The 14,493-nt window shown below is 43.7% G+C and overlaps 1 protein-coding gene across 2 annotated transcripts in view; it reads right to left on the reverse strand.

Moving 5' to 3' along the window:
• Positions 1–1,872: 1,872 nt before the first annotated feature.
• Positions 1,873–14,493, reverse strand: part of LOC141512129 (uncharacterized) — a 39,447-nt gene continuing 26,826 nt past the window's right edge. The window contains exons 1-5 of one of the 2 annotated variants that reach the window (XM_074221003.1): positions 13,350–13,398; positions 12,735–12,875; positions 7,168–7,294; positions 6,704–6,799; positions 1,873–3,577 (exon numbers count right to left, since the gene is read on the reverse strand). In XM_074221003.1, the coding sequence (XP_074077104.1) occupies positions 1,971–3,577; positions 6,704–6,799; positions 7,168–7,294; positions 12,735–12,851 (1,947 nt within the window). In that variant the 5' untranslated portion in view covers positions 12,852–12,875; positions 13,350–13,398 and the 3' untranslated portion in view covers positions 1,873–1,970. Of the gene's footprint in view, positions 3,578–6,703; positions 6,800–7,167; positions 7,295–12,734; positions 12,876–13,349; positions 13,399–14,493 lie in introns of those variants that run through there. The other variant, XM_074221007.1, reaches the window with a different exon arrangement.

Here is a 14,493-nt window from a genome sequence, read left to right on the forward strand (position 1 = left end):
AGTTTGCAAGTAGAAAAGTTTTTGTTACTCTGATCTAAATTTGTTGCCATTCCATGGCATAAATAAGAGTTACATTAGTATTAAAAGATTATTATCTACAAGATTAAGTTGCTGAGAAATCTCATTTTCTTTTTAGGATTTGTTAAATTTTAGTTTTGAATTTTAAAATGTTAGTAGCAATTCTGTGATAATTAAATTATTACAGATGTTCTCAACTATATATATATTACACATATAAAGTTGGAGTTACTGTACCTTAAAATAATTATTTTTTTCTTTTAGGATTCACATTTTTCATTTTTCTCTTTCCATTTTACAAAGTTATGTAGATATTATCATTGTATAAATTGTTTTTACATATCTTAAATTTCTCCCAGATTATAGGAAGTTGTTATTAAAGAATTAATAGGACTGACAATTGGCCTTCTATCTGGAGTCTGAAATTCAGGTATCAAAAAAATGCTAATAGATCAGAGTCTAGAGAGGCCAAAAAAATCAATGTGGGTTAAACAGTGAGGATAAAAGGCTCGTTGGGATAAAATTTGAAAGTCATTTTCAACAGGTTCTGAGATTGGACTCTTTCTGACACAGTTTCCCCAAATGTGACATTTGGAAAGTATCTCACTGGCAGATTTAAAATCTGGTTTAAGGCATTTGACTACCTATATGATCTCTGTTGGGAACAGACATCTAAATGCTGTAGGGAACATTTTCTTTTAGGTCCCTGATGTTTATGGTAAATTGCTATAATCATGTCAGGTGATCAATATTAAAATTAGGCATAGAAATTTAAGTCATTTTGCCTACATTCATCTAAATTCTTACAGCCAGCCAAGCTAGTGTAAGATTTTGGCATCACTTTTGCAGTGGAATTTTCAGTTTATTTTGTTAAATGTAAGGTCATCCTCCAAATGGGGGAATAACAGTAATAATAATGCAAGCTAATATCGATTAGTAAATGAACTTTCTGTGAATATCAACAAGGCAACTGGCAAATCAAACTGTGCAAATAATCACGATCTAAAAAGTTCCAGAATTTCATTTTCTAATAATAAAATTGGTTTTAATTTGTTTAAAATGTTTTTCTAGAAAAGTTCTTTCATCAAAAAGGAAAGTCTCTCTCTCTAAGTGACCTGAAATGACAAAATCTTTGAATCAACATTTGAAGTCACAGAATTGCACCAGATAGCTCCAGAAGAAATGAACCTGAATTTCTCCTTTTGTTGTTTTGTGTTTCTCAATGACTAGTCTATATAACCAAAAGGGGACTTCTCCCTTTTGATCTCTGTAATTTGTCTTTTTTTGTACATTGTAATTGTATCATCTGCTTTATGTACTATTATAGACCTTATATTGCCTGCTCATGTCTCTTGACAAAACTAGGTCCCAAAGATGTCATTCTCCCTCCAAAATGTCCATCATCTCCCTAAATTTGATTTTGATTGATCAAATATAATAAAGTGTATTTGATCAAAATGGGGGAATACCTAATTCTGATACTCTTTAATTCAATATTTCTGATGAAAAATTGCTTTAGCAGTCTCTGATTGAGGTTTTGAAGTCTGAATGTTAGCCTCTGCCCTCCACAAGTCTGTGTCTCTCCAGTTAGAAAGGTGAAGGCAAGCTCTGCCAGTATGAAACAGCCTAATCCCCCTCTAGTTGCATTTGCAAGTTTGGGCTTTTACATTTGTGGAAACAATGAGAGTAAAGACTATCATGAGAAGGCAGGATCTGGTCAGGTTATCACTGTGACTGAATAAATTCTTAAATTTATAATATTTGGAAAAGGAGAAATCCCAATGTTTTATATGTCAACGTTATATCTGATAGCAACAAAAAAATATGAAGTCAGAAGAAGAGACAGTAGTCCTGTTGCAAATTAGATCTTTGTCAGTTCTCTAAGTTCAGCAAGTTTCTCTCCAAGGTGGATTCTCCAATATTCAGCAAGACTAGAGCCATGGATGAAAGTCTTAACACTCGTTACATTCATAGGATTTGTCCCCAGTGTGGATTCTCTGATGTCGAGCAAGATGGGACCTTGCCGTGAAAGTCTTTCCACACTGATTACATTCATAGGGTTTCTCCCCAGTGTGGATCCTCTGATGTACAGCAACACTGGAGCTTTGACTGAAAGTCTTTCCACACTGATTGCATTCATAAGGCTTCTCTCCAGTGTGGATTCTCTGATGGACAGCAAGATAGGAGCTCAATCCAAAAGTCTTTCCACACTGATTACATTCATAAGGCTTCTCCCCAGTGTGGATTCTCTGATGTACAGCAAGATTGGAGCTCTGTCTGAAAGTCTTTCCACACTGATTACATTCATAAGGTTTCTCCCCAGTGTGGATTCTCTGATGTTCAGCAAGACTGTAGCTAAGTCTGAAAGTCTTTCCACACTGATTACATTCATAAGGTTTCTCTCCAGTGTGGATTCTCTGATGTAGAGCAAGAAAGTGGTTTGTTGTGAATGTTCTTCCACACTGATAACATTCATAAGGTTTCTCCCCTGTGTGGATTCTCTGATGTACAGCAAGACTGTAGCTCTGTCTGAAAGTCTTTCCACACTGATTACATTCATATGGCTTCTCTCCAGTGTGGATTCTCTGATGTTCAGCAAGACTGGAGCTCAATCGGAAAGTCTTTCCACACTGATTACATTCATAAGGCTTATCCCCAGTGTGTATTCTCTGATGGTCAGCAAGATGGGAGCTCCATCTGAATGTTTTTCCACACTGATTACATTCATAAGGTTTCTCTCCAGTGTGAATTCTCTGATGTCCAGCAAGACTGTAGCTCTGTCTGAAAGTCTTTCCACACTGATTACATTCATAAGGTTTCTCCCCAGTGTGGATTCTCTGATGTCCAGCAAGACTGTAGCTTTGTCTGAAAGTCTTTCCACATTGAATACATTCATAAGGTTTGTCCCCAGTGTGGATTCTCTGATGGTCAGAAAGATGGGAGCTCCATCTGAATGTTTTTCCACATTCATTACATTCATAAGGTTTTTCTCCAGTGTGGATTCTCTGATGTCCAGCAAGATGGGAGCTCCACCTGAATGTTTTTCCACATTCATTACATTCATAAGGTTTCTCCCCACTATGGATTCTCTGATGTCCAGCAAGACTGGAGCTCAATCTGAAAGTCTTTCCACACTGATTACATTCATAAGGCTTCTCCAAAGGGTGGTATCTCTGATGTACACTAAGACTGGAGCTCTGTGTGAAAATCTTTCCACACTGATTACATGTATAGCGTTTCTCTGCAGTATCAGTTCTCTGATGTACAGTACGTTTGACTATACTTGTAACAGTCTTTCCATGTGGATTACATTCATTAGGTTTGTCCTTAATGTGGATTTTCTCACATTTAGCAAGTTTATCTTTATTTTGGGAAGTTTTCCCACATTGATTGCTTTCACATGGTTTCCCTCCAGTGGGAATTCTCTGATATATAGCAGAGATTTCTCTCCAAGTGTAGTCATAGGAACTGTCATTCATGAATATTTGTTCGTGACTATTTTCCTCTGAAGGCCTTCTCTCTGCAGCATTCTCATTGACTTCAAGTGTCATGTCTCTTTCTAAAGGACACAAATATTAAGTAGACATACACAATCACCTATATACACATACATGTATAATAATATCCCCTTCTCTCCACTGGCAGAATGCAAACTGATTTACATTCTTTTTCCACAGGCAAAGAGAAAACTCTTTAAACTTAAATTCAAACAATTATTTGAAAAAGTAGTCAGCTCATATTAAATCACCTGATTATTCACAATCTCATTAAACCTGTTGTGACACAGGCAGGACTAGCATTCTCGTTACATTCACAATTCATGCCATGAGTTCAGATTGACTGGGTGACTTCACCCAAATATCAGCAGCCAAGATTGGAACTCAAACATCATGACTGAGCATGCTCTATACATAGTACTAGACAACTTGTCTCCACTTTGAATCTTTTTGCTTCACATTACTGTGTTTGGGCAAGACAGTTACTAATTCTGTATAAAAAAAATTATCTTTCGATGCCTAAAACATAGACATTTAGAAAAAAATTCCATATATATAGAACACAAGTTCAAAAAACTGCATGTCATTTTCCATGTCTGAAAATATGTAACTCATAAAGGAACTTGAGTCCATCATACTTTTAAAGAAGTGAACAGCATGCCTCTTGCAGTCCTTCCCATTCAGTGGCTCACAAGGCCATTGGAGGTTCTAGGCAGTGGTCCAAGGGATTTGTGCTAAAACTTTGTCACTGGCACCCTAACCAATAAAGAAAGATCCAATTTTGCTTCAAAGACATTTTTCCTTTCTGATAGCAAGTATGGTTTCCACCATAACAAGATTCTGTCTGCACTGATTCCAAACCACTAAAATCAGACCTATAAAGCTTTTGGGGATCATAAAGTGATGACATCATAGATATATCAAACTAAGTATATCACTTTCCACTTGACATCAAATGACCAAACTTCCATGTGCAAAATGTCACTGACATGCATAGACCCTCCTTACTGGGAACCATCATCCATTTCTATTACTCTTTGTCTCCCTGGCAGTCTCTCCAAGGAATTATTTGGCAATAAAGATTAGTCATTCAGTAGAGTTTCAGTAAAAGTGGAGCTGGATTGCCAACAGGTGAAAAGAGAAACTGAAGACTGAAGAAATTCTGTCCTTATAGAGGTGATTTTTAAGAATAGTTTGAAAAAAATAACAAAACAAAATCTAAAATTGACCTTCCAGCTCATTTAGCATTATCAATATACTGTCATGAGCCAAGATGAAAATCTTTTATATAGTAACCAATAATTCATTGAATTGATTAGTTAGAAAGCTAAAAACAAAATCAAAAAGAAAATATGCATTTCCATCCCAAAGCAAGAGCCTGTCCAGTTCTTCTTCCATTTCCCAACCATACATGTAGGAACTTTTTCAGTAACTACTAGTTTTATTATAGAATCCAATGAGATAATATTTATAAAATGTATGGCACACTCCCCGCCCTCCCCCTCCCCCCCCCCCCCCCCCCGCCTTCCTTCCTATGTAAATGCTAGCTAGTTGGTACAGTGGATAGAGCACCCAGTCTGAAGTCAGGAAGACTCATACTTCATTCTTTCTTCCTGTCCTTCCAAAATTAATAGTTGTGTGATTCAGGGCAAGTCACTTAACCTTTTTCATTAATTCATCTGTAAAATGAGCTGGAAAGGAAATGGCAAACCACTCCCATATCTTTGTCAAAAAAAAACAAACCTCTAAATGGGGTCACAAAGCGTAAGAAAAGACTGGAAATTGAACAACAACAAAATGTCTGTGCTGCTACTATTTTCATTCTATATATTGGTTTCTATTCTTTCTTCCCCAATTCTGCTCACTTTCTAAAACTATAATTATAGTCATTCCTCTTTCCCTATGTCCAAGTTGAATGACAAGTATTTCCATCTGGATCAGCTAAGTGTGAAGGTCATGATCTCCTGATTCTCATACCAACTCAATATTTGTTTAGTAGACTATGACCTCAATGACAGCAGGGATTCAATGCCTTTTGCCTTCCTTTGCATACTCAGGGTGAGCACAATGGGAAAAAGATAGAAGGTGCTTAATCAATGATTGATAAATTGACTGGATCCAGGGTGGACCCAAGCCCCGGGCTCTGGCTCAGTCTCTGCCTTCTATTCCCTTCCCTAGTTGTCAAAGGCAAGTTCTGACCTCAGTCATCCATTTATCTCTTTCTAATCTTTAATCACTTTTGAAACCTAGACCCAGTGCTGAAAATCAGATGTTTCTGTCTAGGCTCCTGTAGAGTTTCCTATTATGGAAAACCTGGGAATCTTTTCCTCCCATGCCAATTCCCAAAACCAAGTTATTGGTTACCGATACGAAACTGGCCAATGATTCGCCAAGAATAAGACAGAAATGGAATTACAGAAATCAAGAAAAGCACTTGAGCTGATGATTTATAAAAACTTAGCCTTAGATGATTTCCAAGTATGGCAGCCCCATTCACACAGAGAAAATCACGTGCTGGCTGGGTGTACTCAGCTGGGCCCACCTTGTGGCAAGACAATCTCTGACATCTCCCTGATTGACTCCCTAGGTCACTGAGCCAAGCAGCTTTTTGAGATCTTGTCATCCAACCCCACACTGTCTGTTCTGGCTAACTTGCACCCATCTTCCTTTCTCCATATTTTATCAACTGAGAGCCTGGTCCATAATTCACTAAAAAACTGGATCTTTTTTCTGTTCCAGGAAGAGAACTCTCCACTCCCTAACCCTGAGACTTTTTCACCCTTTCCCTGTTGCCCAGGATGCTTGCCATGGCTTTTCTGAAGCTGTAGTCACAGCCTACTTTCTATAATCAGTTTATTTCATTCCTCCTTAACTTTAGGACCTTCTCTCTCTTGATCAGTTCCAATTTATTCTATCCATAGTAGGTTTATATATAGATATTTATGTATTTTCTGCCCCTCCAGACTATGAGCTCCATGAAGCTGGGTAAGACCCTTGCCTTTCCTTACATCGTCAACTGCTCATTGGTTCAGGGACTTGCTCAGGAAGTCACTACCAAAAAAAAAAATCTGAAAAAACAAATTCCAACACAGGTATTCCTGCCCCGAAGTCTAGGGCTTGCTTTCACCACAACACAGGGGAGCCTCTAGTAAACACATCTCTCATCTACCTGCTTTCACCACACTCACCTAGGCAGCAGCTCCCCAGTCCATCTTGCTGCAGCAACCAGGGTGCTCCCTTTTGTTCAAAATGAGAGATCACATCTTCTTTGGAAACTGGAAGCCCTGGACATGAGGAATCAAGGATGAGCTTGGAGAGAAACTTGTAATTTAGTTCTCTTTAGGTAAAGTGAATATGGTCTAACACATGTATCTGTTCTCCCCTTCAGTGCTGATAAACTTAGTAGAGATTAGACTAAATAACCTCTGAGATTAGTTCCACCTCTGAGATGCTTCCACCCTAATTTTATCCTTGACCTGAAGACATCTAGGAACCCTCAAGGTTCCTACCCTTTTACAGGACATTGAAGAGCAAGAGGACCTTGTCTCTTAGACATAGGAGACCAGTATTTTTCTTTCTAATAATTGATAAATACTCCCAATCCCGCACCCTTGGAAACAGAGGCTAAGATTGGGAAGGGAAGCATCCTTACCCACAAAGAAGAGGTTCCATACATTCTCCAACATGACCTCTTTGTACAGCTCCTTCTGAGGATGGTCCAAGAGGCCCCATTCCTCCTGGGTGAAGTCCACAGTCACATCCTTGAATGTTACCAACTCCTAAATTATCAAGAGTATAGGATGTAGAGTTATAGGATACTTCAGAATTCCCCTAGTCTAACATCGTCCATTTAGGAGGAAACTGAAGCAAAGAGAAGGCATTTCAGTGATGGCCATACCCTTTACGAATGTCAATGTCAACACTTGAAATCATCAATATGAACAGCCTAATGATTAGTTAGGGAAAAAAAGAGCTGAAAAATGTCTTCCTATGGAATCAGGGAGAAAGTATGTGTTCCATCTCTGAAGTAGGTTTTTCTATTGGAGAGAAAAGGAGAAAATGACCTGAGATAAGTGATATCTCAATTAAAAAATGCATGAAGAATATTTGAGAAGCTGGAAAATACTGAGTATTCTGGAAATGAGTGGAGTTTTATGTGATCACTTAAAAGATAATAAAGAAAAGATTTAGTTTGCTTCCTGAACAGTAAAGATGATATCTAATCTGAATAAAAAGATACAGAGGATTGTAAAGAGATACTATTGAGAATCTGGATGGTATGAATGATATGAAGTGGTTCCATGGCAAGTGAAAAGGAGTTATCTGTTTGTTTTATAGAGGGCTTGAGGTTATTCTGGGGCTGTTTTACCATAGCCAGAACAGTTTATAACTTTGCTTTATACTTGCTTTCTTTTGTCTGAGAAATATATTCCTTAATTATATATATTTTGTTACAAAGAAAGCATAGTTTCAATGATGGAGAAGGGAGGAATTAAATTAAATTAAATTAAAAAGGAATTTTTCATGAGCTTGGATTTTGTTTAAACAAATTAATCAAAAAAAAATGCTGCCAGTTTCTTTGGGAGAAATGCATGATCTAAACATTCCCTTAGAAGGAGAAAACCATGAGAGAACAAGAGTTGAGACTATGAGTTAATAGGTCAACTGCTGGGTCATAAATAGGAGAGGCTGGACATCTCAAATACCCTGAGAACCAAACCAGTGTTTTGAATTCCCATGATGACTGTGTCTAATTGTTGACACACCTGGGAAAGCCAAATTAGTAGATGGCCTTTGAGGTGGACCAGGCTGTTGAACACAGAGTCAATCTTCATATGAAAAACAAGAGACTTTGAGCAGAGCACAAAGTAACATTCAGACTTAAAAACCTTAAATAAAGTTTGATACAGTAATATTTAATCAGATATAGAATATTAAAGAAATCTTGGGGCAGCTAGGTGGTGAAGTGGATAGAGCACCAGCCCAGGAGTCAGGAGGACCTGAGTACAAATCTGGTCTCAGACACTTAATTACTTAACTGTGTGACCTTGGGCAAGTCACTTAACCCCATAGACTTGTAACCCCCCCCCCAAAAAAAAAGAGAGAAAGAAATCTCACTTTCACAATAGATACTGGTTTACCATTCTAAAGACAACTCCATTTATTCTTCTGCTCCCTAGTGTTTTTGATAGGAAAGGGGTAGTGTTTTGTCAAAGGTGAATGCTTCTTTAAGTTTTCTTTTTGATATGATCAGTTATGCTGATTGACCAACAAAGTGTCTCAGGTTGGTTATTCCTGGGGCCCTCATTAGCTCAGATTGAATGAAAACAGCAATTGCTTCTTCGTGGTCCAGAATCCCTGAGGGTCCCCCCCTCCCAGATTGGTTTTCTTTAAGCTAAAGAGGCTCTTCTTTGCTACATTTCTTTCTTACTGGGTAGGGTCTTTGACTCCCATTTTTTTGGTTCTTAACAGAGCAAAAGGCATCTTTCTTGCCTATACTTAATCACTGGATGAACATTGTCTCCAAGAAACTGTGACTTATCCATTTCACTCGCATGTCAAAGCATCAATTCCCTGATGCCCTGGTCTTCTGTTAACAGAGAAAATTCATATATTTGTCAATATCCTGCCATTTCACTTAATTTGTTAAAATTATTGATCATTCTCCCACTTTATTTTTCCTAGTAGTGATTTTTGATGAATTCATTGAAACTTTGGGAAAGATCTTGCTCTCTTGTAAGGAATCAACAAATCCCTGCCCTAGCCTGAAAAGATGAAGTCTCTGAAGCAGGACCCTCATCTGCATGACCCTAATTACCCAACCCTAAACCTGCATCTTGATTTGGGAAAAAGTCTGAGTCAGAATTCTTTCCAAGAACATTTGTGTCCTATACCTCAACGATTTGGTTTTCTGGTCTCACTCAGGTATACATGTCACTGGATAATGGGAGTTATCGGTGTGGATTCATGTAAGCTAGGTGATCTAGTGAACAGAACACTGGCATTGGAGTCAAATCTGACCTCAGATACTTAATACTTACTTAACTGTGTGACCCTAGGCAAGTCATTCAACCCCATTGCCTTGCCAAAAAAGAAAAAGCTTTGTGGAATTCTTTCTAAATTCAGTGAATCCTTGCATCTCTCTTATCAGTATCACTTATGAAAATCACCAGCTGTTTCTGCCCCTCCTTCTCCATCCAAGATTTACCTCCTGGCCTAGTCATCAGTCTACTAGATCAAAAGCTTGCGAGTGACCTTGGGAGATCTAGAAATTCAATGGCCTCAATAAGTAAGGGGAGGCACCCAAGAAAGCATCTGAATTTTGGAGTCAGCGTTAAATGAGCTCATTCTTTTTGTCGATTGTTGTTTGTCCTTGGTCCTTGCTTCTCCAAGAAGACCATGACCTCTGGGACTTGATCCTATGACATGTAAGTAAATGGGATTTAAGTGAGCTGAGGGCACTCTGCAAAGTCAGCAGCCTCATTTTCACCTCCAGAGTGGTGATTAAGATAGCTAAATAAAATGAAGCAATGAATATTCTGTTTGCCTAGTTAAAAACAAAAGTCAAACTAGGAAGGAACACCTTCAGAGTTTCTGGTCAAAACAGAACCAACCGCTATTTATACTCACTCCCAACCAGAGTTCAAATAAGGATTAACTGGGCTTAGCCCAAGACCAATTGTTGGACAATCCCTGAAAACCAGAGTGATTTAGGGCCTGTAAATCCCAAGAAATATTTTCAGGTCTTCTGGCAGAGGACCACAGGTATGGAAAGGAGGAAGCTGTGAAGTCCTTGTTCAATTATCAGAATTATGAGAAAATCTTTATTGCATTGTTTGAACTCAGCCTGGGTTCAAGCTGGATCACTTCCCCCTCCTGCTTTGAGACCCTTAACTAAGGACCTTGGGGATCTTGAACAGAAACCCAGATCCAGAATATGCAAGGACTTTTCTAGCAATACTACTTAGTTGGTGTCTGACCAGCCAGGATAATGATCAGTGTTGGGAAGGGATGTAGGAATTCTGAGACGCTAATGCATTGTTGGTGGAGCTGTGACCTGTTCCAACTTTCTGGAGAGCAATTTGGAATTATGCCCAAAGGACAATAAAAATGTGCATGCCCTTTGATTCAGCAATCCCACTATTGGGTCTGTATCCTGAAGAGATCATGAGAAAGGGTAAAAATATCACTTGTACAAAAATATTCATAGCAGCCCTGTTTGTGCTGGCAAAGAATTGAAAATTGAGTGAATGCCCATCAATTGGGGAATGGCTGAACAAACTGTGGTATATGTATGTCATGGAACACTATTGTTCTCTTAGAAACCAGGAGGGACAGGAATTCAGGGAAGCCTGGAAAGACGTGCACCAACTGATGCTGAGTGAAGTGAGCAGAACCAGAAGAACACTGTACACACTAACAACATGGGCTGATGATCAACCAAGATGGACATGGTCATTCCATCAGAGCAATAATCAGGGAAAATTGTAGGGGATTTGTAATGGAGAATGCCTTCTGTATCCAGAGAAGGACTGTGGCGTTTGAATGAAGACCAAAGCTTATTATCTTTAATTTTTAAAAGTTGTCTCAAGTATTATGCAATTATGTTATCCCTAATGTTTGCTTTCTCCCTTTTGGATCCACTTCTTCTCTCACACATGATCAGTGTCCATCTATGTTCATCCTGGTTGCAAATATAAAGTCTCTATCAAATTGCATTCTAGTGAGAGAAGGGGGAAGGAAGGAAGAGAAACTGAAGAACTCAAAACCTTGCTAAGAAAAGATGACTGGTAGAAACTAGCATGGTATGTAATTGGAAGAACAAATAAAATATTTATGCAATAAAATTAAATAAACAAAAATTTAAAATACTACTGTTGGAGGATGAAGGGGCCACCATCTTTTTCTAGTTTCAGGGAATTCTATGTATTCCCTCTGGAGCAGACAATCCACATATACATCTGTGTATGAATTTAAAACATTGGTAACACTGAAGGACACTTGGGTCCATCTCCCCTAGAGGAGGGTGATCAGTCTTCGGTGGATACACAATGGTGGCCACCCTGCCAGGCTGCTTCCTCAGTTGCCTCCAGCAAGGACCCTGACAATTCTTGCAACAGGCTCAAATAAGAAGCAATGTCAAAGATGGCTCAGATGGTCCCCAGGGGGTGGCTACAACCTGGGTCAATCCCCTTTCTATTCTAACTACATCTCACTCCTCTCCTTCTCCTCCTCTTCTCTGCCCCAGATACAGTGGCCTCCAAGCTGACCCCTGATCAGGACCCCCTTCACCTGACTGTGTCTTCCAAGGGCTCCTAGGCCCGGGGAGTTGGAACTTCTCACCAGGCCTCTGGTCTTCCTTCAAGTTTCAGCTCTTGCCTCTCCTTCTGACAAAGTGATGTCCCTGGGCCCTGAAGCTGCCAGAGCCTTCCCTCTCCAAGAACCTCCCACCTCCCCCTTGGAGAACCACTTTGGACCCAGCTGCTGCCAGTTTCTCTGCCCGACAGACTGGGAGCTCCCTGGGGGTGGGTATATTCCTCTGTGGCCACTGAAGGCTCCAACAGCGCTGACACACAGTAGGGCCTTTCCAACTCTTTACTGACCAGACCTAAGAACTGGTAAAGGAGAGGGAGTCAGAGAGGCCTGGGAAGGCTGGGGGGCCTGAGCAGCCCCAGGAGGCCACTGTCTGCTCCGCTGACTGCATTGCCAAGGACAGGAGCTGGGGAGGCCTTCAGGGCTCTGTCCTACAAGACTCAGGGGAAAGGGGTTTCCTGAACCTTCAGTTGTCCCATGGGAGAGTTTGGTCACCAGAACCCCACCCCCAAATAAACCCCCATCCCTGCAGTTGTGTGTATGGAGAGGGGACCAGGTGGGCCCCAAGAGACCAAAGACATGATCCCTCTGGACCAGAGACTAAGGCGGAGGTGGTCATCCTTGGGAGTCAGCTGGAATGAGAACTTCAAAACAAAAAATGGGGAGAGGGCACAGCAACTTGGGGCGAGAGGGATCAGTGCTGGAAACCCCAAAGCCCGTGATTCAGTCTGAACCCCAAAAGCAGAGAGCAGGGCAGAGGGGCTCGTACTTGATTCAATCTCATGCCTATTTTTATGAGGAAATGATTCATCTGTGAGGCCCTGACAGCCTCCCAGAGCATCCTCTATGCCAAGGGATGGGGCCTCCATGGCTGATCTTGGTCGGCTTTCCAAGGGCTGCTCTCACCTGGGCTGGGGGACTGGGGTGCCCGGGGGCCATGCCCTCCAGGCTCCCTGCTTGGTCCTCTGCAGGCTGAGCTGGGAAGGAACAGGGATCCGGGAGGGGGAGAGAGGGGGGATCCATTGTCTTCCGGAGCAGGAGGCCGGCCTGGGAGGAGGGAGGGAGGAGTGAGAAAGGCCCAGACCCCGACACCCCACCCTGCACAGGGGGCTCGGCCGGGACAGTCGGGCCTTCCCAGGCAAAGCCCCCCCTCCCCTCCTGGGGAGCCCCCAGAGGCACCGGGGGCTCTGGGGGCTCCGAGTCCCCCCCCCACACTGGTCCTCTGGCCTCCCAGCATCCCCTCCCCACCTGACACCCACCTCTTCTCCGGACCCCACCAGGAGGCGGGGGGGGGGGGGGACCAGGGCAACCCCGAGACAAAAGCTGGCCTGGGATGGGGGTCGGCGGGGAGGGGCCGGGGCCGGGCCAGGCTAGTCCAGGACCCTGGACAGGGGCAGGCGGGCTGGGGGCGGATGGGGGGGTCAGACCCCTCCAGGGCCCGCCGGGTGAGCAGGGATTGTGGGGGGCCGCTGGAGGAGAGGCCCCGGGGCCCGGGGGGGCGGGGCGGGGGCTCGGGCCTACCTGGGTGCTGCAAGCACAGCGCGGGCTCCGGGGGCCGAGGGGGAGGGGCGGCGGGCAGAGCACTCTGGGAGAGCCGCGCCGGCCCCGCCCCCGCGCAGCCGCCTCGCCCAATCACAGCCCGGGCCGGGGCCTCGGGCCCGCCCCCACCGCCCGGGCCCCGCCCCCACCGCCCGGGCCCCGCCCCCTCCTGAACAAAGAAGCGCGGCCCGGGGCCCCGGGGAGCTGGGGCCGGGCCGAGGGCCCCGACAGGGTCCCGGGCCCCGCGCTCCCGGCTCCCTCCTGCCTTTCCCGATCCAGCTGGGTCTCAGAATCCTGCCACAGCCTTTCCTCCAGACTCGCTCCGTAGTGGGTTCGCGCTTTCCTATTCCGGGGGGCGGCAGCTTCCCCTTGTCACTGCCCATTTGGGGTCTTTAGCGTTGCCTGCTATTTCCTCTGGAACTCTGGCACCCAAACCTCGCCCGAGTTCTCCTCGCTCGGCCCATGAAACGTCCTAATTCCCCCGGGGTCCGGCTCTTCCCGCTCTAGCAGCCCCGCAGCCAAGTACAAAGTCAATAGCGGCAAAGGCTAGACGGGCATTCCAAAGTGTGTGTGTGTGTGGGGGGGGGCGTTGTGATACATGCGGAAATGCAGAAATATCACACGGCTGCCAATACAAGTGGAAAAGGGCCTCCCCTTCTCCGAAAGGAGAGAATTTGCACCAGCTGAAAACGATGAGGCGGCGGCTTCTGCAGCATGGCAGCGGCTTCTGCAGCATGGCAGCGGCTCCTGCAGCATGGCAGCGGCTTCTGCAGCATGGCAGCGGCTTCTGCAGCATGGCAGCGGCTTCTGCACCATGGCAGCGGCTTCTGCAGCATGGCAGCGGCTTCTGCAGCATGGCAGCGGCTTCTGCACCATGGCAGCGGCTCCTGCAGCATGGCAGCGGCTCCTGCAGCATGGCAGCGGCTCCTGCAGCATGGCAGCGGCTCCTGCAGCATGGCAGCGGCTCCTGCACCATGGCAGCGGCTCCTGCAGCATGGCAGCGGCTCCTGCAGCATGGCAGCGGCTCCTGCAGCATGGCAGCGGCTCCTGCAGCATGGCAGCGGCTCCTGCAGCATGGCAGCGGCTCCTGCAGCATGGCAGCGGCTTCTGCAGCATGGCAGCGGCT

Source organism: Macrotis lagotis, chromosome 1 (assembly GCF_037893015.1).
Source record: "Macrotis lagotis isolate mMagLag1 chromosome 1, bilby.v1.9.chrom.fasta, whole genome shotgun sequence".
In the NCBI taxonomy this organism is placed as follows: domain Eukaryota; kingdom Metazoa; phylum Chordata; class Mammalia; order Peramelemorphia; family Peramelidae; genus Macrotis; species Macrotis lagotis.